This window comes from Sceloporus occidentalis, unplaced genomic scaffold, assembly GCF_023333645.1.
Source record: "Sceloporus occidentalis isolate IW3139 unplaced genomic scaffold, rSceOcc1.0.p SCAF_327, whole genome shotgun sequence".
In the NCBI taxonomy this organism is placed as follows: domain Eukaryota; kingdom Metazoa; phylum Chordata; class Lepidosauria; order Squamata; family Phrynosomatidae; genus Sceloporus; species Sceloporus occidentalis.
In genome coordinates this window covers 86,965-113,959 of record NW_028317307.1, presented here as the reverse complement: position 1 = coordinate 113,959, position 26,995 = coordinate 86,965, and the positions used below count along the sequence as shown (strand labels likewise).

Sequence of the window (26,995 nt, the reverse complement as noted above, 5' to 3'; positions counted from 1 at the left end):
TATCAGATTCATGTTTTTCTTTATTACCGCTTTTATTGTTTTGCTATAAACAGTACCGGCCGCTATTAACGATGCTATTCTACTCTAGTGCTCATTGTCAGCATTTGGCACGTTTGGCGAGGGTTTTGAGTGTCCTAAGGGATTTCGTTAGGAAAGGGTTAGGTTATGGCATAGGGGATGATGTATTGAGTTATTTAACGATGTTTGTCATTTATAACTGACTATGGCGGGCAGAATATTGTGTGATCCCTAATGCCTCTCCCCTTATCTCTTTCGTCCACCAGTCCATCCCCGAAGCTGTATTAAAGTACCTTATTCATTTTAATGCAGCATGGAGAGTCTCAGCCCACCTTTAACGTTTGATTTCAGCATGGGCAGTGGTGGGGTCTTGGTGACCCCTGGGAAGAAGCCTGCAGGAGAAACATCCAATTCCAATAAAAAATGTAAGAGGTATTTCAATGAGCATTGGAAGGAAGAGTTCACGTGGCTGGAGTTCGACTATGAACGCAAGCTGATGTTTTGCATGGAATGCCGTCAGGCTTTGGTAAAGAACAAGCACGGTAAAGCTGAGAATGCGTTTACAGTGGGAACCGATAACTTTCAACGCCATGCACTTTTGCGCCACGTAACCTCTGGTGCCCACAGACAGGCGCTTGCTGTGAACAGCGAGCAGATGGCCGTGGAATTGCAGTTCCATCAGGAGATGAAGTCGGTCATCAAAGCTGAGATGAATCCTTCCAAGATAGCCATTGTAACCACGGTGTACTGTATGGCCAAAGATGGCGTCTCCGCTGGGAAGCTGTCTTCTTTGCTGGAGCTTCAGAGGTTCAATCTTTGTGAAGCGCTGCTGTCTTCAGAACAAAATGAATACGACCACCCGAGCGGCGTGAGAGACATGCAGGTGTGTATCTCCAACTCTGAGACCACAATATGCCCCACCGGCCTCCGCTCCACGCTCTCACCATCGTATTCTTCCGTACGTTATGGTTTAAACCCGAGGTTCCTGTGATAACTGTCAGTCGGAAGGACTGTTACCGTATGCCGAGCCGCGAGGAACCCTGTGTTACGTTTTCTTTATTATATTCGCTTTCCTCAGAAGCGCACAAACCTAGCAGAAGTGATATTGGCTGTTTGGTGATTGGCAGATCATTTATTTTTTATGAATGTTATAAAGAAATATGTGTTCCGGTCTTCTGGCTCTAAACTAATTGCTAGGATTCATTAAAATAAATGATATACAAACCCTTCGTAGATTTGGCCAATCTGCCCTCCAAATTCCCCAAAAACCAGTCCGCTCTTCGGATTTCCAAGTCCTCCAGAACGTTATCTTTTGTCCTTCACGATGGCGTTATGGATGCCGCATTCCGTTTGTGATAGAGCCTGTGCTGTCCTGCTAAGCAGTTTACATTTTAGACGGCGTCACGTCATTTTCGGGTAGAAAAATTGGTAGAAGGTAAATTTACTTCACTATCCGTACAATTAATGCGGTTTCGTGTTTTTGTGCTCTTCTCGCCAGCTATGAGTGCAGATTCCCAAATGAATCCTGGCGATTCGAAAGAAAAAACACTATTTAGAGATTTCTGCATTATTAGTAGAGCGCCAAACATCAACGCAGCATTTCTTACAATATAAACCTTTAAAGACAAAACTAGAAATGAGAGACGAAGAGGAACCGATGCAGAACGTAAAGCGAGGCCGGCTTCTCTAGGTATTTCATTATATTCTCAAATTCAACAAAAACATTCAGTTTCAGTCCCAAGTTTAGAGGTTATCTGCGTATAAAGAGTGCAGCTAATGCGGGATTCGGGTCGTATCTATAATGCGTATTCTGCCATTTAAATTCCAAATATAATTTCCAAATTTACCTTCTATCTCCTACTGCCGCAGGAATGCCCTCCCCAGATAACGCTAGTCAGGGCAACATTTACGGAAGAGAAATCATCTGAAAGACAGGAAAATAAAAGAATGTTGAAGGGCGAATGCAAAGGTCACTGAATTTTGGAGATTTACCCTTCATGAGAGTCTCCTTGCGATGGCCGGCGAATGCCTTTAATTAGTCGCCGTCCGAAACACCCGCAGACATAGAACCAGAATAAAAGCCTGCGACTGAGTCTAGTGCATGGAAAATGGCTCCATGAGGATGAAATGGATTTATACGGATGCCACGAGGCATCGTCTGAGCGCAGCTAATTCCGCCAGTCGGCTGGAGATTTGCATGCGCGGTAACGGGGAGGAGAAAGGCCAATATCTGCGCCTCTTTATTCCTTTGGAGTCTGTATGACATTTGTTAGGTCAAGCTGATTTTTTTTTCAATTTGCCGAGATTTGACACTTTTAAGTACATCTTCTGAACTAGGCACGGAAACATATAAAAAAACCCATATACATAAAAAAAAAACTGCCATCAAATAGTGAAACTCCTGCTTCATCATCCAGAGATTACCCGAGACCCAATATTATTATTATTATTATCAGTGACATTTTATTCATATCATCTATAGGACCAGTTTGGTTCATTCTATAGGGAACAATTGGAATGTATATAGAATGTGTATAGTAATCACTATACCTGGAGCTATAACTTCATAACGAGTAAAGGATAAAATATAAATGTACTCAGTTATTAACAATTTGAATGTTACAGTAATTTAACCCTCTTGATCGTTAACCGCTAATGAGAGATTTACGGACGGGAAGGAGTGATGCAGAGGCTTGCAAAGCATTAATTGTTATCCACAAAACATAAAGCGTGATGGACTTGTCCCAAAAACAGATCTATCAAATGGTGAATTACTGCGCTTTCCATATTTTTTCCACACTGTTATTACCCCTGTATACAGAGTATTATTCAGGATTTATTCAGATGAATGATGTGCAAAAGACCTCTGTTATTTTAGGATTCATTGTTTTTGGCAGCCGCTCTCTTATTGCTATGCAGTATTTTAAAAATTGCTGTTTTGTCCTAAAATATTTGTAATAATAGCATTACGGAGAAATGTCTATAAATGCTAGAGACTCAAATAATGCAATAATTTAGTTAAAAACTTCAATAATAGTAAAACAAGCACAAGATGGGGCTTTCTGTGGCCTTAACCCTTTGACGCCGTCGTCTCCGGCATAGCTTGATGAATCCTACAAGCCAGGCAGCCCTTGCTCCTTGAAACTCTACTGTGAACTTATAGCTTTTTTGGCTATTTTAAATATACCAAGAGGGGGAAGGGCGGTATCGGCTGTATTGTGTAATGAATAACGGACGTTTCATTGTCATATGCTATCACCATCTACTTAATATTTTCTTTATTGATTATTGTTTATGGTTTACAAAAAATACTAACAAAGGACGTTTTAATGCTTGGGGATGTTAATATGGAACGTTACAAAGTGCTCTGGGGGGAATGTGTATTGAGAAGAATTTCCTTTAAATTAGTTGTAATGCTAGTGCAAATCTTGCATATATGAATCTCATCGTATGATAAAGATTATATTGCACCTATACTGAGAATTTTCATCTATGTCTGCATCTTGGGCAGTTTTCTTCAGGTAAAAGCCATGGATACCTTGGGGATTTTTACTGACCTAATTTATTGCATTTTCTCTTACTTTATACCTCAGGACCACGATAATCATAGCCCTTAGATAGAAGGGAAATGGTGAAGTTGCTGGTTATTTATCATACAGTTGTGTGACCTTCACATAGACATGATGGGATTGACGTATTCTTGTGTTTTGGTCAATTCAGGCAGCCATTGTTAAAGTTCTGCATAATGAAGATTGTCGAAGATTGAAAGAATCTCCTTTTATTGGATTAGTGGTAGATGAGACCGTGGACGTCATGGAACACCGAAATCTTGTGGTGTTCGCCACCTCAGTTTCCCCTAGGGATGGGCAGCCCAGCATCACGTTCCTTGGCAGGTTTGAGTTGCCTTCAGGAGAAGTCTACTCTGTAACAAGCAAACTGGTGGAAATATTATCCAACTTTCAAGTGCCAACAAGAAAGGTCACCTGGCTCAGTTCAGGTGGCTCCTTGATGATGTCAGACAGACAAAATGGAGTTGGAGTCAAATTGAAACCTCTCTGTCCGCTGTTGACAGAGCTTCACTGTATTATGCATAGAAGGTCCTTACTTCCACCTGAAAGTTTTATCGGCATTGAGTATGCAAGGAAATATGAAAGTGTCGTGGATTCAGTATATAGACTGTATGGTAATAAAAACTGGGAAAACCATACCTTTCAGGAGTTGCAAAATGTACTTAACCTCTGTGGCATAAATTTGAATAAAACAGACGCTGTTCACTGGACATCGGTTCTGCCAGTGGTGGAAACCATTGACTCTTCATGGCCAACTCTTGTTCTTTTACTAGAAAGTGAATCAGCAAAGTCTCCGATAGCTATTGGAATATGTGCAGAGCTGAAGAAGTTCTGGTTTGTGGCTTTTACCAAAATTTTACTGGATATACTCCCCATTTTCCAAAAACTCAATCAGTTTTTCCAGATTGATGACTTGGATGTGTCTATGGTGAATCCAATTGTTTCAGCATCTCAGGCCACATTACATGCACAGAAGTCCACAAGCGGTCAGAATTTCCAAGACTTCCTAAATGAGCTAAACGAGCACCCTGATGAAGACAACGAGAGCAGGTTCTATTACAAGGGGGTTGAACTGGCTGACTGCTCTAAAGCTCAGTTAAAGAGCTTCGAGTTGTTGAAGGAAGCTTGCCTAGAAAATATTTGCAATAGTCTACAAGATCGTTTTCCCGGCAACGTCCTCAGAGTGGTGAGCTCGTTCTCTGTCGTTTTTAATCCAAAAAGTTATCCTCCGTCCTTGGAGGATATTGGTAGCTATGGGGAGGATGAGCTGAGGTTTCTGCTCCAGTGCTTCTCTCGGGTGCTGGTTGTAGACCGAGCCTTAAATGACTTTGCCCTTTTTAAGCGCATCGTCTTCAGCCTCGGTCACCTGACTTTCAGGGATATTTGCATCAAGTTGGTGCATTCCAACTCCGAAATGCATGAACTCTTTCCAGACTTTACGGTCTTAGCTGCTATTGCGTTGATCCTTCCACTGGGCTCTGTAGTGTTTGAAAAAATCAACCGGGCAGAGGAGCTTCAGAAAGGTGCCGGCCATCAAGGGGGCACGGAAGGTGGAGTGTCTGATATTCTAAAAATCAGCATTGATGGGCCAGCGCTTAATGAGTTTGACTTTGCGAAAGCCGTCGACTACTTTGAAAATATGAGACAATCAGAATGCCTGACCTCCGAAGGGAAGTAAGACCCACTTTGTACCGAAGAAGAGATGAATACAATTCCTTTGGAAAAATCTGTGTTAAAATAAATGGGCTATTATTTTGTGTTTGTTCAAACTGATTATCACATTTTTATTTGGCAATAGCCAGTTGTGGCTTATTTTTTCCATCATTTTCCCTGTGTAACTTTTCCAATAATTATACATTTTGAATTAATTATTATTTTTAATGACAACATCACTTTCAGTATCTAGAATGATCGTATGTAGAGTTACAAAAAAAATAATAGTATGTAATAAATAAAAAATATATATCCATTGTTTAAATGTATAATACCATGACAAGCGGGTCTCTTTCCTCACTATTCAGTAATTTCCCCCATTTTAACGGGAGAAAAAACCACATACACAAATAAAATGGAATTTTATATCTAACTGCAAATTGTAGAATTGTTTAGAGTTTGCTGAGCATACTGTCTTCTGCTTATGTTTTATTTTATTTTGAGCTGAATGACGGGGCAAGCGCCATAGAGTGAAGTTCTTGTTCAGAAAACCCTAGAAAAGCTTAATTTTTCTAGTGCACAAGCCGGATTGGGTTTTAATAACAGAAGTTCACCCGAGGTTCATTGGACCGAGAAGAGTTATGTTTGAGGAGTCAGTTTTGGAATTTTTATTACCCCGGTCTGCATTCGTAGTCCAAATGTCATTTTATATGGATTTTTGAGAAACCAAAAATTTGAACTTCAATAATGTCATGGAACCTAACAATCTCTACAGTTACCTTTTAGCTTCCTGAAGCCTAATATCGGTTTTACCCAACAGACTAACACGGTCAGTGACTAGAAAGGGTTATAGTTCAGTTGGTGATTTCATCGAAGAGACAAATATCATCCTTTAGTATATTTTTTATTGAAAATCACTTATTGAAAAGATGTCTCTTAATATAACTGCGCCATTGTACTTACTCTTGAAAGAAGGATCTCGCATCTCAATGACATTCACATTATTTACTTGGCTACCCCATTCCATGTTATCGCTCACCTTTTCCAGAAACCTTACAGAATAGGGCAATGAATACATTTGTTATTCTGTTTAAATATCCTGGCCCAATAAACCTCTCGGAATCGATTTTTATGTAATATGTTTGATGATAGAAAAAGCCATGTAATTGAAAAGTTCTTACCTTAAAAGTTAATCTGATTTTTATATAACGTTCACTTTATATCATCCTCTATAACAGACGATAGTTGATAGTTTGTGGTTATTGTTTCTGAATAAATATAAAGATATAAAAAGGGAGTTATGCGTAAAAAGTTATTACGGTGCAATGTTTGATAAGCGCTTTTTTGTTACTGACAACGAGAAAAATAATAAATAAGAGAAGTTTGAGAAGGCTAAGCTTCAGCTTCTATTCCTCAACCAGATGGGTGAAGTCGGACTTTGGGTTCCTGCCCAGCCTTAAAGCAAAGGGTAAGATTGTAAGCTTGCGAGCCGAGTCTCTCCACCTAATGTATCGGTTTGTCTTAGTCTGTCAATTCTCGTCTTGTCAGACCCTTGTCTGACAAAACGAACAAAACTTGGAGATATCCTGCAGGCACCCTGGAGCAGGCATGAGGCATAGCACTGGAATCATGTCAGGGTGCTGCACTTTGGGAGTAGGGAAGCTAAGCAGATTATATAACAGAAACAAAGCAAGCAAGGAGGACAGAGCAAGGGACAGGGAGACCGAGCAAGGAACATAACCAGACAAGATATACATGATACAGGGCACAAGAAAGGACAGGGAAAAAGGCAAGGAACACAGGGGAAGGAGTGAGGAGCCAGAATCCTCGGACGCTTCTCCTTTAAGCAAGGATAGGACATCTTAACTGGGACATGTGGAGAGGAGAGAGGAACCGAAATCCTCAGATGATTCAGGGAAGAAGGGCAAAGGTACATAGGAGACAGACATGGATACTGGAACTAGCCTAGGACTAAACGATAACAATTGGAGATTCCGTCACATCATATGGCCATAGTATGCTTAGCCCACCACTACGCCAAAGTACTCCAGTGACGTGAGTCCCAACGCTAAAGTCTGCCTACTGAATTACTAATAAACTAAACATGAACCCCAAACACACATCAGAGAGACATGCCTGTATACTGCAGACCGAGACAAACAGAACACACAGGTGGGGCGCACCTTATAAAGGAAACAGAGCTAACGCAAAGAGCAGGACTGGAATCCAGGAATAAGAGGTACAAAACAGAGCATACGGAAATCCAGGAATGGATCAAGCTACACATGGGAACTGAGGCAAGGCAGGGAAAAACAGAGAAATCCAGCTCCCCAGCCAGGATGGACCCTGACAATGCTAAAATTAAAAAAAAACCAACAACAACCTGTTCATCTGATGTTCAGAAAGCACAGCACTTGAGCCAAAATAACTACACATTAAAAACAACTTATTACAGTAAGATCAGTAAAGCTGTGAAAGTCACTACCAATAGAGATGTTCTATGACACCGTCTAAAAATGGCTGTTTTTTTTAAATTAAATGTAAATATACAGCTAAATGAAAAACACGTGTGAGAGTAAGGTCTCAGCGTGTACCCTTTCGATCCTCCAATTGGCATACAGCTGTAAGGTTTGCTGATGGAGCTGGTAGACGGTTACTCCATCCTGCAAACACCACTGAGTGTGGCGAGAAGAAGGCGGCGGTATAGAGAGAAGTAACAGTCCAGAGATCAGAAGGCATCTAGTGGGCTGAATGACAAAGCCCAACAAAACAGGAATATCCTCTGAGAGGGCACAACTGAACGCCTGCATAGCACGAGGCGCATCAGGGGGTATGTATGAGGACGTCGGTCCGTCCCATGGGGGTCTTGAGGTAAGTCCTGACGCCAGGCCAATTATTCTCGCTGCCTGCAACCTGCCGCTGTGGAGCACTGATGTGTGGCTCGGGATACAGCTGCTGTTCACAACTACGCTTATTCTGAGCTCATGGCAGCTTCTTTCTATTTTGTGTTAAATATGGCCTTGGACTCCCCACTTTTTTACTGTAGCACTGATGGGTCTACTGTGAGTTTTTGCAGTTCCCATTGCATCCTCCCCTCTTGTCATGGTCCATGATAGAAGTCACCCATGGCCCACACTATCTATGAACAGCCTAGCACACCATCATCGGGATTCGTGGGCTGACATTGCTTTTCCTTGTTGGAGTTGGGTTTAGAATTGAACTCAGACGGCTTCCCACTTGCAGGGAGTGAACGTAATGTGGATGTAATGTCTGTATATTGGAAAAGGACGTTGATCCAAGGAGAAATCCGATTGCCTCTTGGAGTCAAGAAGGAATTTTTTTCCCCTGATGGCAGATTTCGAAGTTGCTTAATTAGGGTTTTTTTTTACTTCTTTTGGATTTGGAGTAGGAAGGTTGGGTAGAAGAGTTGAACTTGATGGACTTAGGTCTTATTTACTATGTAACTATTTAACTATAGCCCAGGCTACAGCTTGCCCTCCACTCCCTGTGACCACATGTAGTTCCTAAACAGAAGCCATCTGCGGTTCCTTTTGTCTCGTAACCCCGCTCCAGAACTGCAGGGTCCCCCAGGGATTTTGCGCTGTTAATCTGTAATGTTCTCCTTTTGATTTTCATGTGTTTTTTCCTTTCTTTGTATAAATATAGATTTAATTTAGTCTTTCTCTCTATAAACGGTTCCCAGATTTCCCCTCGGGTGGGATTTGGGAATTAATTTGAACAATTCCACGCTTGAGAGTGCTTGCTGCAGTTTCAATGCCTGTAGTTAGAAGCAGTTTGGAGACACAGATAAGGATTGAGGACAATTCTGCCAGAAAGAGGTCGCTTTATCCAGGTTGTTGCTGCCTCATTTTATCAGAAATATAGCATTTTGTCCAATCTTGAAATTTTAGCTTGTATTTGTGATTTAACAGAATACAGGAGAGACACATAATTCCCATACAGAGAGGATACAAAAGAAGAAGTCGCATTTAAGAAGTGGTGATTTTCATGCGAAAAAAGGTCTGATGGCCATTTATAGTATAAATAAATACATATTTAATGCATCGTGATTACAAATATAGTCAAAGCATTATTCAGACTGTTGGAGCCGTGCTAGATAAGCATGTATTCTGATTTTCAGTTTAGGGATCATTTAACCCTTAAGATATGTGTGGTCAATTTGTAAAGCCTTGTAGGAAGCTCAGACATAAAACGGTGATTTCTGTTAATATCTCCAGTGTACAAATCAAGCCAACGTCTACAAATAATAAACTAATAGTAATAAGCATGGAGTAAGAGCAGTCATTTGGAAACCTGACATATTCATCTACAGCGTGTTACAAAACAGCTATAAACGTAGAAAGGGTAAAATATGTAGAAGGAAACCCATTGCGGTCTATACAAGGCGCAAGACTGAACGCGAAACTGAATTCTGCAATGAAAGAATAAATCTTAAAAATAACACGTAATGTGCAACACCTTCTACGATCATCAGCAACCCTCTGCCTCCCGACTAAAACGCTGCCCCACAAAACAGTTTCCGCACATGCGCAATTCCATATACCTACATCTCCAGGCAAAACTGGTTTGCGAATAATGAGTTTGCCAATACATGGGTTACATGCAATGAAATATTATATGCAAATAAATATGATGAGGGAACTGTTGGTGCTTACAATCTGTAGGTAATGTACGTGTGATTTGTATGTCCTGCTTATAAATACTACAGAATTGCTTCAATGGCATTAATTAACACATTTATAGAAAACTGGTATCTATAACCAAATCTTCTTCTCACCTATATGTTTGCGTTCATCCTGTACAGTCAGAAGATATAATCATATAATCGGATTAAGCAGCAGCTCAGAGCCTTCATTATAGACATTTATATCAATAACCAGATGTTATTACAGTTCCTAGAATAATTGGAGAGATTGGGCAGACTTCCAAGGTCGCATGGTCCTATACCTGCCTTTGCATAATATAATGGTACTATAATGGTAACCGCGAATGACATAGGTATATATAGTGTGCCAACGGGTATGTGTCTTCTTCTTGTCTAGGTGCCTCAACACATGGTGGACCTTTGTTGGCTTCCCTTGGCATTCCCAACAGACCTCTCCAAACGCACTTTGATATCAAGCACTTTCTGACGTTCAGGGTGAATGGCGTCTCTCCTCTCAGCCTTTTCCCCAACTTTAATGCTGTGAGTATATGTTATATATCGTTATATTACCAACAAAGAGTTGAGCACTACTTTTATATAGGGTTATCAAATTCAAAGTTTATCTGCAGGCACAGGTCTGAACTTTCAGCATTGAAGAGGTTTTACACTCCAGCATTGAATAGATTACCTGCGCAGACAGACACGAGCAGACTGAGAATACAGAGATTAGGGTCATTGCTTTGAGGGAAGCGAAGAAACAGACTGCACGTTGGGATCCATATCTTTAAGTAAAACGTTACTGTGTTGCATAGCTTTGTTAGTTACAATGCATCTATTACATTGTATCATACAGCTAACAGAAGGCAGACTGCCTGCTCCCTGCATTCTCTTTAAATGTTAACGGTGCTCAGCGCAAGCACTATTACAGTCTTCTCCCTGCATAGAGCCAGCCAGGGTACCCCATCGGCAACCAGCTCGTCCTTTAAAAAAGATCCAACCCTACTGTTACCCCCCCCCCCCCATTATGCCCGGTCGTTGATCTCATACATCTACTGTATTTTCTGGAAAGCAGTGACTTTCATGGGCCGGCTGGTTTTTCATTCTCTTGCTCTAGCAATTTCTTTGTCTCCAGAGCCATTTCATGCCATTCCCTGTTGTTCTGGTTGTAAACTTGTTTCAAATGATAAGTTTAATTGGTGAAAAAGCCTGTTTAAAATTCATGGAGTGTTTTATGAAGCCGTGCCACTAATACCTGGAAACGCTCGCAGATTTTTAAATGTAATAACATCCCCGATCAGAGAATAGCCCCATTGCTAGCACTTAATATACAGGTAACATGTCTGGCAAGAAACAATAAGTCCACTTTCTAAGCCGTATTCTAACCAGTCCTTTAGTAAATAAAAATAAAATACAATCTATAATGTAATAAAATCTATTCTTGTAATAACACAGAATTTGGAGAACCCCCCAACGACACACAAGACCGTAGTTTTACAGAAACAAACATTTATAGAATTTCATAAGAAGCATTTGGTGCAGCTTCTCCGCCTGTTGATCCTCACGTAAGGACTCAGTAATCAGTATCCGGCCGCATCTTAGATTCAGAATCAGAGCCGTATGTGTATCCTATGCATTATTCGTTATGTTCTCACTGCTTTCATCTGTGCCAATCCTGCCGGGAAGCCAACCTCTGCCAAACGAAGTAGGTAGGAAGTTGGGTTTTTCTAAGAAAAAAAAATGCATTTCCCTCCATTTTAACGAAATAAAATCCACAAAAGTGCCCAGGAAATCTGTTTCTGAGTCAGAAGCGGGGGGTTTGTGTAACCACTTCTGCCGTTTATATAGGGAAGCTTTTTCTATGGATTGAGTCCTCTTCTAGTGAGGAAAAAAGATGGAGAATTGAGTCTTTGTTAGATGACTTTTCACCCGTCTATAATACCAGCATTGTCCTTAGCTCTGGCCTGAGGCTTAGGAAGATTATCTTATCTCCTGCATGACTGTCAGGGGAGCGACTGTGTTTTTAAGGCTGATCGTATTTCTCTGCAAAACTATTTAGCTAAATAGACAGGTGCATCTGTCTTCGAGGCACGAGTCTGGGAGGGCGAGAGGCGTTATCAGTGCCCCAAATTCCGCTCAGAGGAGTGAGCAGCATGGCAATGCTGGGATGATTAATGGGCTGTCTGGGATCCAAACTATTCCACGACCCAAAGCCCTATGTACGATGACAAACAGTAGAATAGTCTTTTGTGCATAAAACTTCCAGTGTGCTTCAGCTTTAAATATGAAAGGGGTCTAATTAGTTGGTGTGAATGGGGAGTCTCCTCGAAAAAAATATTTTTCTCCTTAAGTATAAAATACAGTGCTGTATACAGTGATGGAGGTTAGTCTCTGATTGTTTGTGGCTAATGAAGCCAGTTCCTCTATATACTTTCTCCCTAGAAGCTCTTAACATCCTGAACTCTCCACCCCTTCACCCTTAATCCCTTCGCGATAGAGGACGTACCCGGTACGTCATCAGAAAATATCCCTTGAGGACCAATGACGTACCTGGTAAAAAAAAATTTACCATGTGCTCCTCCATTATAGTGATCACAGGGCATTGGTGCTGCTGTCTTTGTTGGCATACCTGGGAACTCTCCAGGTTTTACCCAATTTTACAAAATTGGACTCTCAGTTTAGGATTCCACAAATATTAAATAAAATTCCAATAATCAAATAATAATTTCAAGTTCTGAGGGGGACGGGGATGACCCCAGATAAGAGCTGAATAAAAGCGATGCTGTTTTGAGGTCTATGAAGATGTGGATAGAAGGTCCTACTCAGGGCCGGCCCTGGTCCTACTATAGGTAGTGTATGTAGGATTATTTAGACTTGAGCCCTGTGTATGTTGTATCAAAGCCGCCATTTTCCTGAACCTGACGGCGAGGGTTCTGCACATAATGGTGGCCAGCACTGTTTATATATAAAGCCTAATTTTTTATATTGCTCACTTAATAATGTTGTTGTTTTTGTATTTTCTTGTCTGTTTCTAGATGGATCCTGTACAAAAAGCTGTAATTAATCACACGTTTGGTGGGCCATCTCCTCCAAAAAGGAAACCTTTTATATCTTGCAATATCTGTCATCTCAGGTTCAACTCTCTGGTAAGAAGCCATTCTTCCCAAAATAAAAATGAAATGTTATTCGTAAACCTGGAACTACTTTATTTTTGGTATGTTTGGTATGAGTAACCATATTTTTTATCCACTATTATTAATTATTATTTACATTTTAGCGTTTTTCTGATCTGCATACACAACCCTTTTTTTTCGGGTTCAGGAATGAATTTGTTGCCCACATTCACTCTCATTTCACATTCTTACTCTCTCACACTCTCATTCTCGTCCATGCTCTCTAAATGATTCCCTACCTTCTCTGCTGACCACTTCCGCACCTTCTTGTTTTTCATCTACTCTCTTCGTCCGCTAACATTACCCGGAGCAGACTTCCACCAAAATGGCAGCACGTCCAGTGACATCCTCCCCCCGATTGGAGGATCATACTTTACTGTTTCTTTAATTCAAATTGTCTTGGATTTAATGTTTTCCCCCAATATTCCTTATCGCTCTACATACAGAGCCGGACAGATCCATTCATGGGCTTACTTGAAAAGTAATAGCGCTTCTGCCGTATCAGATTAGACACTTTAGGGGTTACGTTCAAATCCACGATCAGTGGCATTCTCCTCACTCAGCATGAACCCCGGCCCCCTGCAGTCTCTAATCAACACGCTGATTTGATGTTTATCCGCAGGCTTTCCCCACCTGCAGAGAGAAGCTCTCTATTCTCTTTCCTGCAACATTTACTCAAGTTATGTTTGCTTGTTAAAATTAAGAAGATGCAAAGCCCGATGTGAAGGGTAAAAGCAAGACAGACATGCTGTGTGAGAAGCTTGTGACTGTCTAACGATATATGGCATGAAAGTGAATGGTGTGCACTGGGTGGACACCCCGGGACACACCGGCTACACACATCTCTCACTATTGGCATTACAGACACTTAGAAAATGACATAATTAGCTCATGATAGGTGGAAACGGGGAGGAAACAGTGCTTGTATTATTAATGAACACTGATAATGCGATGGTCGAAAAGCTTTAATAACATAATAGAAAACATCTCAATCAACCATTCTCAAAGACACACAACTGATCGGCAAGAGGATTGCTACAAAGTTATTAAAGAACATTACGAGAAACCCCTAGCAGCAGCCATGTATAAAAATGAATGGAAAGCCGCGAAGCTATTAGCAGGACTCTAGCGGACAAAATCTGACTCCTGACTTGCTAGAACCTCCACATCTCACCAAATGTTGTGTAAACTCCCCAGTTTTCCAGGCTGGTGAAGATAGAAGAACCACCAGAGAGGGATTCTTTAGTAACGTCTAAGCTGGGACCGGATCCCCGCTGCACCTAAAGACTAACTATATTAACCCCTGTAGATAGGGAAGCCTGGTGCATGTAGGAGAGCTCCGCAAGTCAAACTAAGATGGGAAAACAAGCCTGGAATAAATATAGGGAGGGTTTAGGTTGAATATACCATTCCTGAAAGTCATACCTCCCATACCAGGCCCGTCTGGTTTCAAACTGGTTAAATAAAGCATGGTGTATAGGAAAGTGCTTGGAGGCGGCATCCAGCATTGTCAGTCTCTGCTCGGCGTACTTTTTTGTAGCCGCTTCTTATCAGCATCTTGCAGGCATGCCATCAGTATGCACCTCATTATCCCAACAATAATATCTTCTGAATGCAAATAGATGGTGGCTGGCGTGGAGCCCCCATCCGCAGTGTCTTCAAACCTCTCTCCCCCTTGCTTATATTTTTCGCAGCGGAAGACGATCTTACTGCTTGTCTTTGCAGTTAGCGGGGGGCTCCACCATCTTATCTCTACCCTGGAAAACACAGATTGTGGAAGCAGCTGTTTGAGGAAAACAAATGCCTCTAGGACATGGTTATTCCACTGAGACCCAAAAAAATGTTTACTTAGATAACGTGTCCCTGGCCGATATATCATTTGAACCTGCCCTAGACCTAGTGACCCGGTTATTGTCTTTTTTTCAGAATATTTTGTCTCGATCTTAGCATTTTTAGATATAAATGTAACCTGGGCAACTGTTACTAGTCCATAAACCCAGAATACTTTTTGCAAACGAATAAAATGAGGAGATTGTTATATTTTCTGTGATATACAACCCACTCTGCTGAATAGAACTCCGAGCTGCCTGTGTACGCTGAGTGTCACCTTTCCTAGCTGGATTTCAGACACTTCTGATGTCAGAAGCCCCGTACCTGAGTTTTTGCGACACTACTTGGCTTTAGCTTCATTAGCAGTATAAATATTTATTTATCCATTATATATATATATATATATATATATATAAGCGCCAACAATTTACACATCCCTTAATTCCTATAAATGTTTATATAAAGAGCCCCCTTCAAATGCGTGAATAGAATAGATTTTAGGAATTGGATTAGGATTTTTGAGTAATAGATGGAGAAATGCGGCAATTATGTTTTTACAAACAGATTTTTTTCCTCTTATTCTAACCATAGAAGGTTTTTCAGACATAAAAGTGAATTTAAATAGTATTTTTTCTAGCTTCCTTAACCAGATAGCGGTTCCATTTTTAATCTCCCATCTATCTTTAGTCGGCTTCTTTGTTCATTCGCAGTTTTTACCCTCTGCTTGACTGCAGGCATTAATCGTCTCTGTGATTGCAGAACCCTGCGTTCTGTACAGCGGCAGGCATCTGACCTCTGCACATCGCAGTTATCTAGACTGAGAAGCACAGCAGACATATGACAGTATAGATCGGCCTGCTATACCCCCGACCCAGCCGTCCTTTTATATAATTATATATAATATCATGCGATAAAGATGTGCAGTTATTCTGGAACATTGTTATTGATTTAGACTTATTGTCGCCTTTTTGGTGAAGAAGCATTTTGTCCGGGGGATCAGCCACTGGGATCATGAAATAGCAGCTGTGTTCAAAGTGGCAAATATTAGAATAAGCTCTCATGTCATTTTATTTTTAATATTATTTTCCTGAGGTTTTTCTATGCTGCATGTTTCACAACCACTTTGAAAGAAGGGATTTGCAAAAAAAGTGGTAAATTGCAACCCCCTTGATATGTATCATAAAGGCCCAAGTCCAGTGAGTCTCCTCGCGCATGGAAATATGTGGTGTGTAGGGTCAGATCAGGCCAAACGGGACAGTTTGGCCTTTAACCCCTTAAGGACAATGGGCGGTCCCTAAACCCATTGAAAACAATGCATTTTGAGCCCGTACAAGTACAGGCTGTCATTAAGGGGTTAAAAATGGATCGTGAAGTGTGGGAGTTACATGCTGCTAACATTCACCTTTGCGTTTTGTTTCTTAAATCCCCGTTATCAATGCAAGCCAAGGAAGCCATGATGGCCAATATCACTGGAATCGTTAAAAAAGCGGTATTATATCCAATGTCATCCCAAAAACTGATTCTTGTATTGTACTCTTTCACAGAACCAAGCTGAAGCTCATTATAAGGGTCACAAGCATGCGCGGAAACTCAGAGCCTTAGAGAGCGCGAAGCACAAACAGAAACAACATGGCAGGAGTCGAGAGAGAGCGACGCAGAACACCAAAAGAAGAACAAATCCTCACAATGCAAGTAAGATCATCATGAAACGTACAAAAAAACTGGAAAGGTCCTAAAGGTGTAGAAAAACATTTCTCTCAAGGCATCGGATATTTAGACTAACAAAAAGTGCCATACGAGACACAGAAAAGGGGGCATAAAAGGCAAAGGCCTTTCAATTCCCGGGTTTATTAAAATAATAACGACCAACAGAGCAAGAATTTAGTGCCACCCGGTGAACACCACTCAAAAAAACACCTAGGGCATAAATATTGGGGATTCCGTCAAACTATACGGCCATATAGCCCGCCACGACGTCAAAGCACCCCAAGTTTGGCGAGTCGGCTGATTTTCCGTGGTTATGGAACGGAATCGGTGGGACTGCATTTTAACCCAATACGACTCTCATGCAATTTAAAGCCATCTCTCAAAAAACCTGGCTGGTATCATCATTTTAGACAAAAATAAAATAACCCATATATTTGTAATTTTGCTGAATGTAACGTGTGTAACTAAATGCAGCGTTAGAAATGTCATTCTGGAAAGGTTAAATACCCGGTCCCTTTCCAGGAACAGTTATTCCATCTTGGAAATGTTTTTTTTCTTGGAAACACTTAATAATCATGTGATATAGAGATTGTTGAAATAGAGACTGAAAAATCCTCTTTGTCGTTTTTATAGTATTCCTCTTCAGGACAGAATAATATTCTATTATATATATTATATATATTATATATATATCGTAAGTGGAAGCTTTCAGTAGTAAATATATACACAAAATCTGATAAAATCTACTTCAGAGGAGGACTGCATTTAGGAGAAATTCTCTTGTGACTCAGTCTTCAGATCAGGCTGAGAAGAGATTCCTCTTTGATGTCACTTTCGGGTCGGTAACATTTGCCTGGGAAGGGGTCTGCGATAAGCCTGAAGAAGCATTTGCTAATTGCGTTTGAACTCGCCGGCAGAGATAATTGCTTGATTGTCCCAGCAGGACTCCGGTCCCTATTGTGTTCGCATGCAAAAGAAAAATGTTATACAACAATTTCTTTTAGGGTTAGGATGCTACATAGTAAATTTTATCGGGAGAGGGGGGTATTGACCTGGCAAATATGGCTCGGGCTTCTGCAGCAAATGACTGATCACAAGAGCATGCGGGATGTAGAGATTTTGTGTCGTTAATGGTAAAATAACAGAAGCTGGGTCTGATGAGGCATAGCGTGCTTTTTGTACACAAGGAACATGTGACCCCGGCTTAACTGATGTAAAATGATGGTCAATCTATTGCTCTGCAGACCCTTCACTCACAACTGCTACAAGTGCACAAAGCGGCATTTCTAGTCATGATGACCTAGAAGCAGAACCCGCTCCTCTTGCTCAGACTCCAGAACCCACCACGACTGACCATGAAGAAGACTGTTGGTCTCCGGAGGCTGCAGATGGACCATTAGACTCCGAAGCTGTAGTACCGGTGACAAACTACACCCCCGAGAAAGACCCTGATGACAACTGCGATACAGCGAAGGAGAGCGAGAAGGATGCAAAAGGCAGGGAGCACCTCTACTGCATGACCTGCAAAGTCACTGTGAACTCCGCATCTCAATTAGAAGCTCATAACGCGGGTAACGTTACCTCTTAACTTCATTTGCCTGTGTCATGTCATAAATAAACTCTTAGGATCAATTGCTAGTAATGCAAGCGATGGCCAGTGCAGTTTTAAACAAAAAACTGAAAAATACACATTTTATGTATGAAAAATTCCAAGGCTGACTCAATGGCGGAATCTTTTTCTTTTAAAAATCAAAGTAACTATGATGTTCCCAGTGACTGCGCTGATTTCACCGCTTTCACTAAATGCAGTGCCAGATGTGATAAGTATGTATGATTTATCAGATTTAGTTCATCACGGCCCGGATTGCTGTCAATTGTTTTTTTGTTTTATGCAAATGCGCGGATTCGTACTTTCAGATCTGTGGATTTCCTTCCTCTGTAGGACGTTACATTATTTTGTGATGCTGCGTTATATACGTCAGAGAGCCTTGATCTTCCAGCAGTGTCTTTCTACGATGATACTTTGTGGAACTCTACATGAGTCACAATGTGTCTTGTCTACCAATGTCTAAAACATTTAGAGAGGCAAAGTCATCAAAGTTAAAAGCTCAGCAGTATTTGTAGCAAAGAGGCAGGTAAATGGTGGTTTGTTGCTTATGGATTCCATCTGAACAGGAGCGAAGCATAGGTCCATCCTGGAGGGACAGAACATCCACCCGAGGAAAGGGAGAGGCAAAACCCTGAACCGCGCAGCCAGGAAACCAAAACGGATTGGCAACAAAACCAGCGTTGGGATTCAGAACAAGACGTTCAGCTGTCCTATATGCGAGATCCATGTGAACTCTGAGACACAACTTAAACAGGTGAGGGCCACTGAAGTAAATGAATAACACTTGAAACATAAGAAGTCTCACTCCAGAAAGAACAAGACTTGCATTTCCCAATTGTTCCCGGCCATTCGATCTGCAAGAAATCTTATCGATTAAATTAGCTTTATACAGAGTTAGCCACCTACATACTGAAGAGGCGTGCTGTACAGAGGACCATTCAGAAAGCAAAGGTTTTATTCATAACACATAGAGTGTCAGAAAGACAGGAACAAGCAAAGACATTTTCCGCAGATAAAAATGCGTTTTTAACAATCTTTTACGCGTCGGCAAAAGACAGGGCCGTTCACCTCTCACAGGCAAACATGTTATCCGTATGTGAAAAGGAACATGGCATAACCATTCTCTTACACGCAAGCAGGTAACAGGAGAGGTAGCTAGCCTTAGACTTTCCATGGGACTCAGCCTTCGGCGGCAGGTCCATTGGGAAGATGGCGGTAATCCTGCTGCAAAACTACGGGATCAGGCCTGCTGGGAGACCGCCGCTGAATGGGCCGATTACAAGGGAGATCTCCTCGTCCAGTCCATTAACACTATGGAGGACTGTGCTTCCGCAAACCTTTTTGGAAGACTTCATTTATAATAGAAATATAGCAGAGCAAAGCATACATAGAACCAATGGCCCGCCTGCGCATGGAGACGCATTTCTCTGAATGCCGTAGAAAGTTATTTTCTTTTGTGTATTACCTTGCAGCACATGAGCAGCCGGAGACACAAAGACAGGCTGGCTGGGAAGCCACCGAAGCCTAAATTCAGTCCGTTTAGCAAGTTTCAGAAGAATACAGCATTAGCCGTGAGTATGCATGCGTAGAGTGAATGCACATTAAAGAGATATAAGTGGGAGAAATATATACAGTGTATGCTATAGAACTTTATGCATGAGCGGAGCAAACGGCTGGTAGATAAATGTGCAAAAACCATTGCATGTTTTTATTATTTGTTTTATACCAATTCATGTAGTGTGTACGTATAAACTTAATAAACAAAATAAATGATATCAATGATAGATGGCTCATAGGGACAGGAAATATTTACTGTTTAAATAAGTGAAATATAATAATATAAACGTATCAGTTTATTAATTTAACCATTCCAATTCACCAATTAATAATATAATTTAAAACAGATATTCTAACACACACATTATATTGTAAATTATTATATAAAAATCTTTGTGGATCTTATCTGTAAATATCAATAATACAATTTAATGAATCTAAAAAATAATAATGAAAAAAATGAAAAACCGTTCATTCACGCAATAGATTAATAAATGTATTAATCAGTAAGTAGGTAAAGGCACGCTAAAAAAATACCTAAAAGCCCCTCCTGGGTCAGAGAGCTATCCTTAAAAAAATTTCTCTTTTTATTTAACCCCAGCACCCTTGAAATGTAAGGGAATGGGGCATTACTAAAGTCTGTCTTATAGCAGGGAACTCGTCCATGTGTCAAAAATGTTGTGTTCTTGTTTTGGGTTTACATCAGGAAAAAGGCAGACTAGGTGGACCCAAAGGTTCTTATCTGCTGTCAAATTGTATGTTTCTGTGTAACAAAGCATAAGCGCATCTCCATCCCCCGAGCCTATTCAGATAGACCTGATAAAACATACTATATAAAATACCAGGAATTATCCCCAAATGATCATGTTTTTTTCTTCTCACTCTTAGACCAGACTGGCCCTGCAGAAACATCTGACTAAGACTCTGGCGGCGCGCTTCCTTCCGAGCGCCCTCACTCCAGCGACTGTCTGCGCTCTCCCAGGCTCTCTTGCTCTGCGTCCTGCTACGGCCACTGCACTCTTCCAGACCCCTCTACTGGGACCGGCTCTGTTTCGAAGCGCTCCCCCAGCCTTGAGGCCAGCTGCAGCACCCATCATGTTTGCTCCATACTAACCTGGACCCTTATACAGAACTATATGACTACAGAGAGCACAGCGGGGGATTTTCCACAATCACAGCAATCTGGGTTGTCATATTATATATATCATTGTTGCTTCACTCATGGTCTAAAGCACATTCTCCATCTTGGATACTGGTGTAGCCATCCAAGCCATACAGACTTGAAGAGATAGCCTTACTGGCCCATGTCAAACTACTTTTTATCACGGATGGTGGGAGGTGGAGGTTCGAGAATCTCCTTAACCACCATTGCACTGGGTTCAGGGAACTCCTATCTTATATCAGGGAGAATGAAAGCATTATGAGAGTCTCCCTGCCGGAGAGGTACGACTGATTTTAGCAATAAGAGGAATCTGCTTATGGCCTAAGAGGAAGTAGGGAAGGCCTACGAGGAATACGTATTATTGTCTTACCGGACAGTCTGTAGCATCTACAAAGAATTTCATATGGACAGAGCGTACACTTCTATATAAGTGCAAAGTTGTATAAAAACTCTTAATTTCAAGAAAAACAGAAAATAGGGCTGTCCCGAGAACAGGTATGTTCAGTTCTGGAGATAGGATATAACTCACCGGGGATAAAAGGAGGTACTCTACAGGAATTATTCACACAGACGTTGAAATGTCGAATACATTTCACAATAAAAGCTCAGCCGTAGATTAGTGCGCTTTTGTAGTGGAAAATGGTGGACGTGGACACTTTTCTTCCTTACATCTATTGTGGTGCCACTAAGCAAACTTAACGGTACAGTTTTGTAATACATTAATCCTAGCTGGCTTACCTCTCCCCCAGAGCGCCGTCTTTTCAACAGTTTGTGACAAATACATGTCTATTTCAGACATCATATACAATCTATATCCATTCCTTATTCCACCATATTGACTCCAGCAGCAAAAGGCGTTAGACAGACCGCTTTTCTTCTGCTAGGGATTGGAGGCAGATTCTGCATATCAGAAAACACCATATTCTCGGCAGAAAATCACGTTAAATAAATTAAAATCTTTACTGGATTCATTTATCCATAGAAACCCAATTGATCATTGCTGTCATTTATATAAAAGGGTGTACGATTGGGGTTAAAGGCGTACGGCCATGAATACCTTCTGTTAACATTACAGAAGCAAAGCCATAAATAAAGGTCTCAGCTCAGCATATAGTAACGGGAAGCAGGTGATATGATGAGCTATGAAATACAGAGCATTGTTAGCACGCTCATTTTTCATGTTACCCTCCCTTTAAGAGCTTTTGAGTTTTATTTTCTGACCTTGCCCAGAAGCCAGGTATTTTATAGAATGCCTTATTGCACGCTTTGCCTCCAATACAAACCAATGTCCCGGTGTTTAGCAGAAAAAAAAGGTTCAAACAGATATACTGTGTATATAGCAATGCAATTTACGTTGTCTACTTTTGCAGATGGATTCATATTGATGAACGGAGGTTTAAATAGTTACGTTAAAAAACCTTCCTGCAATAGCATGTTAATGCACTAAAAGAAAGCATACGTCAAATTATTTTGTCCAGCAAACAAGGAAAAGTAGATGTTTATAGTGAAGCAGATTATTCTATAAAAATATATAATCTATAGAACTAATAAAAAGGAATAGAGAACATATAGAAATGCATTTTGCACAAAGCTTATGTTTACTTAGATTATACGGAATTTGTGCAATGAAATTTATTGCTAAAAAAAGGCATTTGAGCCATTTGTAACCAAACAGGGGTTTTCAACAAGTCCACGTGTCCCTTAAAATAAAATGTGTTCTTTTAAAAAATGTTATTGTTAATTCTCTTCTTCCAAATAGGTGGCCATGTTACTTTATATAATACGTACCTTTCTTGATATTTTGTGTAGTTGAGTAGCGCTTCTCCTTTTTTTAAGGAAGATTTGCCGTTCCTAACAGAAACCACAGTAGTTGGGAAGCTGCGGCGTCAGATACGGTGAGAGATAGCGACTGCCTGCGGCGGCTCTCGTGAAATCTTTTCCAGCTTCCAGAGATAAGCAAGCTCTCATTCTCGTATAAAGCAAATCCGTCCTCCACAAATAAAAGACAGTTTACAAAAACATTGTACGGACAGAATCACTAGGAACGTACGTCTAAATTGGTCAGAAATAGGGTATGAAACTTTTCTCTATTAACCTTAATGGCATTCTGGGACACTGCGGAGAGCATTGTGGGCATCGTGCCAACGCACCCTGCAGTCAATGTGCCGAGCTCAATGCATATTAAGTGCGGGATGGGACCCTCGTTTCTCCTCTTCCCTCTCATCCTTGCCAGAAGGGCAGAAATGAGCTTCCATGTTCTTAATCTTACCACCCTAGGGTGCTTTGGGCCTTTCTTACAACCTACAAGATACCCACGAGATGCAAAAAGCAAAGCTCTCCTGTTTTAAAGCTTCCATAGATCCTGGCTTTGTTTCGTCAATTTCTAGTAGAGGGCAAAAACAAGAATTAAATAAAACCAATAGGTTACAGATTCTGCATGCGCAACCAAAAAGTCACCATGTAACGGGTACAGCTGTCAATATATATATATATAATATCTTAAGCCTGCGCTAAAAGTGCAGTTTCCAATCCCCTTCAAGAACCCATGCAGATAAGGACCCACGATAAATACTTTTTAATGTAACTCTTACATGGGCTTCCTCGTTTGCCTATGCCTGTTACGTTATACATAGCCCAGTGCTGCAATCGCACACCTTCCGTCTGCATACAGCTGTGACATAAATGTGCCAAAAATGTATAAAAACTGTTGGTTGACACTAAGTAGGTCTTAGCCCAAAATCCGAGAAGGGAGTAAAGCAGCTACAAGTCCAACAAGAACTATCAAGGTAAAATACTGGGTTAAAAATGGCACTTAATTTAAGATAATAACAGGGAAATGAAGCATCTATAACAGTAATTACAATATCCATTCCTAAAATATGACCATTTACAATAAAAATATGAGCTACGTGTTATCAATGATGCAGAGCACTTAGGTCAGGCGTTAGCAATACATTTGGTAATGGGGCCACATCGTGACTTTTGAAAAGTTTTCGGTTTTGGATGATTTCAAATGTAGAACTTGTTTTATTGTAAGAACGGGACATTTTCAGAGGGTAATAACAAAACCGTGTCACGGGACTATCGTACAAAACATGAAACGGAGTGTAAATGACCTTCAGACGGGCTGCGAGATATTTCGAGACTGGCCGCAATTATTTTGCCTGCTTCTGAATCAGGAGCGATGGCCGCATGGCACGTAGAGCTTCCGCGCCAGCCAGCATTTCTAGGTAAAAATAAGGAATTACTTTCTAAAGAAAATGTGTTCAAGACATAAAAGAAGCAGCAGGAATGCTCTGCAAGATCTCGCATGACCGGGCCTAAGAGAATATGTATAAAATCTTGGTATTCTGCACCTAAAATCTAAAATACAAATACTCTTACTCAGTATGTATAGGGGGGGGGGGGCGTCTTCTGCTTTGGTGAATAGCGGAGGATTTGGTTAAGATGTTGAATTTCTAGAATCCAGAAAAGCCTGATTTCACAAACTTAAATAAGGAGACGCATTATGAACTTGAAATGTCATAAAGTTTGATCCAGCATTTCCGTGGTCCAAATCATACAATGTTACTGCCTGCACTGGGAGACGGGTAATATGCTTGAAAACCATATTGCACATTTCCCCGACATTATTGATCAAATACTGTATGACAAAATGTACCGTAAATCAGACCTTTTTCTTACCAAATACATCCATAGTTAATATGGGGGGGCTATAACCAGGCCAAATGCAATATATTTTTAATGAATCCCATTCTGATCAGGACTAATTGTCACAAAGCCGAACTGACTGCAGATTTGCAATTAGACATCGGCCTGAATGCGGTCCTTTGTTTTAGAGATGGTAACCTGAACCTTAGTGTATGCCAAATGTAACGCCTCTCCTAGAGCCAAGCATTAACCCTAAAAGTTTTGGGTCATTATAAATGTATGTGTTTTTGTCAGTGGTAGAAAAGCACAATTTGCCCCTGCACTAAAGAGCTCCAAGAAACCCAGAAACCCAGAAACCCAGTACATGCCCAGCAACACCTCTTAGATTTCCAAGGACTTCAATAGCCTTCAGATAGCGAGGATGCCGTCGTTCGGCCAGCAGCAGGCAGGACAATGAGATCTGGGAAGTCCTCGTCTGTGCCAGACGGGTTCTACATGGTTGATTGCTTTGGGGGGGGGGGGGGGGGATTCTCAATTCTGCTGTCCACAACCTACAGTGAACTGTGTTAGAGCAACTGTCCGATTAACCCGTTATTCCCTTTATTCCAGACTTCGGCGACTGTTTATTTAATATTTTTGGATGTAAATGAACCAATTCAAATAAAACATGTTTGATAAGACACATCCTTTCTTTGTTGAGCTGCTTCCTAAATAATACACAGCCGAAATGATGTTTCAGATTGTGTGTGTTTGTGTGTGTGAAACGCAGTTTGTCTCTTTTGAGTGTTATCAAAGTAATTAAGTAACCCCCTCATTGCACTGATTGCTCCGTTATTATCATTATGTGTCAGTTTTGCCCTGGGGAGAGATGAATAGACATGGGGACCAGCTGGCTTTTTATCTCCGTCCTGCAGTAGTGAATACAGAATTAGTGTCGGTGATGTAACTCGGTCTGTGTTACGGCCACTATGTCGTGTGAGCATAGATTCAGTAAAAGCAATACCTTCTACTGGGTCACCACACCGATATATTATCTACAGAAAGGGGAGCACAGCCTAAAGAGCATAAAAGGCTCCTAAAATAAGAATAACCAATATGTACGCAAAACAGAGCAAGAAATCAGCACATACTAGACGTGCGCCAAGGGTTAAAAAACTATTTGGATTCATTCTTCAGTTCGTTTTAGACCCATTCGTTTTCAGACAACAAATTCGGTCTCCTTCCCTTTTGTTCCGGAGGAACAAAATTCTTTGACGTGCACATTTCTCTCACACGCTCATTTTCGCTCTCTGAATGTCTCTCTACCATCCCCTTCTGTGTCTCACAGCTCTGTTCTGTGTCCCGCACATTATTGCTCTGCATCTTGTTGTTCTCCTCTCTTCTCTTTTTCTCTCTTCTTTCTTCGTCTGCATCTCCGCGGGCATAACCTCCCGAGGAACTTCCGTCAAAATGACGGACCTTGGGGTGATGCCTCGCCCATACTCTGCAATCAGGGGAGAGGACGTCACCAGAAGCTGCGTCATTTTGGCAGGCCTTTACATGAGGATATCTTAGGGCAAAATTGCAAAGCTTCGGTTCTTTTCCCGATCCTACAATCAGGAGAGACGCTAGGGAGACATTCAGAGAGTGTGGGAGAGGTTGTGAATTTTGGACAGAAATTCATAGCCTTTTTGCTCGGTTTTTGTGGTAAAGTTCATACGAATTGATAAAACTGGCAAATTTTGTCGCATACCCAGAGAATAGCATTCCAAAAACACCTATCTAAGGCATAAATATTGGAGATTTTGTCACACTATATGGCTTAGCCCACCACTATGTCAAGGTACCCTAAGTTTGACGAGTCCTGTCTAATTTTACATGGCTATGTTGCTTACCAAGTAGCTCAATCTGTGGGACTGATATGCGAATGATCATCACTTAAACTTTTGATTTAACTTAAAGATTCATTAGACACATTGCAGCACAGTTTTCTTTTCAAAGAAATTTGTAACCGTTGAACCAAAATAAAAGGCAGCCACTGTTTTTAAAACATTTAGTATACATATATATACATATAATGACTATCAAGAACATTGATAAAACAGTACACGCTATTATATATAGCTGGTTCAATAAAAAATGATCAGTCTGGGACAAGCTGTTTATATGAACTCCATTCTTACAAAGAATCAGCATCTGCAATGGACAAAAACGTGTCCATTCAGCAGGCAAACTATAAAAAAAAATACACCAGGATGAGCTTTTATTCTTTAAGACTACCGAAAATGAGGAGCCCTCTACCCTCTTGACATGTGTTGGGAAAAAAATCTCAGAAGGTAATAATTATTGCACGCACGATGAATGGTTTTCCCAATCCATAGCCAAGCATGCACTGTGACAGAAAAGGTAGACGTATCTGGAGCT

At 40.9% G+C, this 26,995-nt stretch overlaps 1 protein-coding gene and 1 pseudogene across 1 annotated transcript; both read left to right on the top strand.

The window, feature by feature from the left end:
- Positions 1–20,892, top strand: part of ZNF385C (zinc finger protein 385C) — a 40,181-nt pseudogene extending 19,289 nt beyond the window's left edge.
- On the top strand, positions 332–5,265 carry CUNH17orf113 (chromosome unknown C17orf113 homolog). Its single transcript, XM_089505378.1, has 2 exons — positions 332–905; positions 3,743–5,265. Exons 1-2 carry the CDS (start codon positions 332–334, stop codon positions 5,263–5,265), a joined length of 2,097 nt encoding a protein of 698 aa, XP_089361504.1.
- Positions 20,893–26,995: the final 6,103 nt, after the last annotated feature.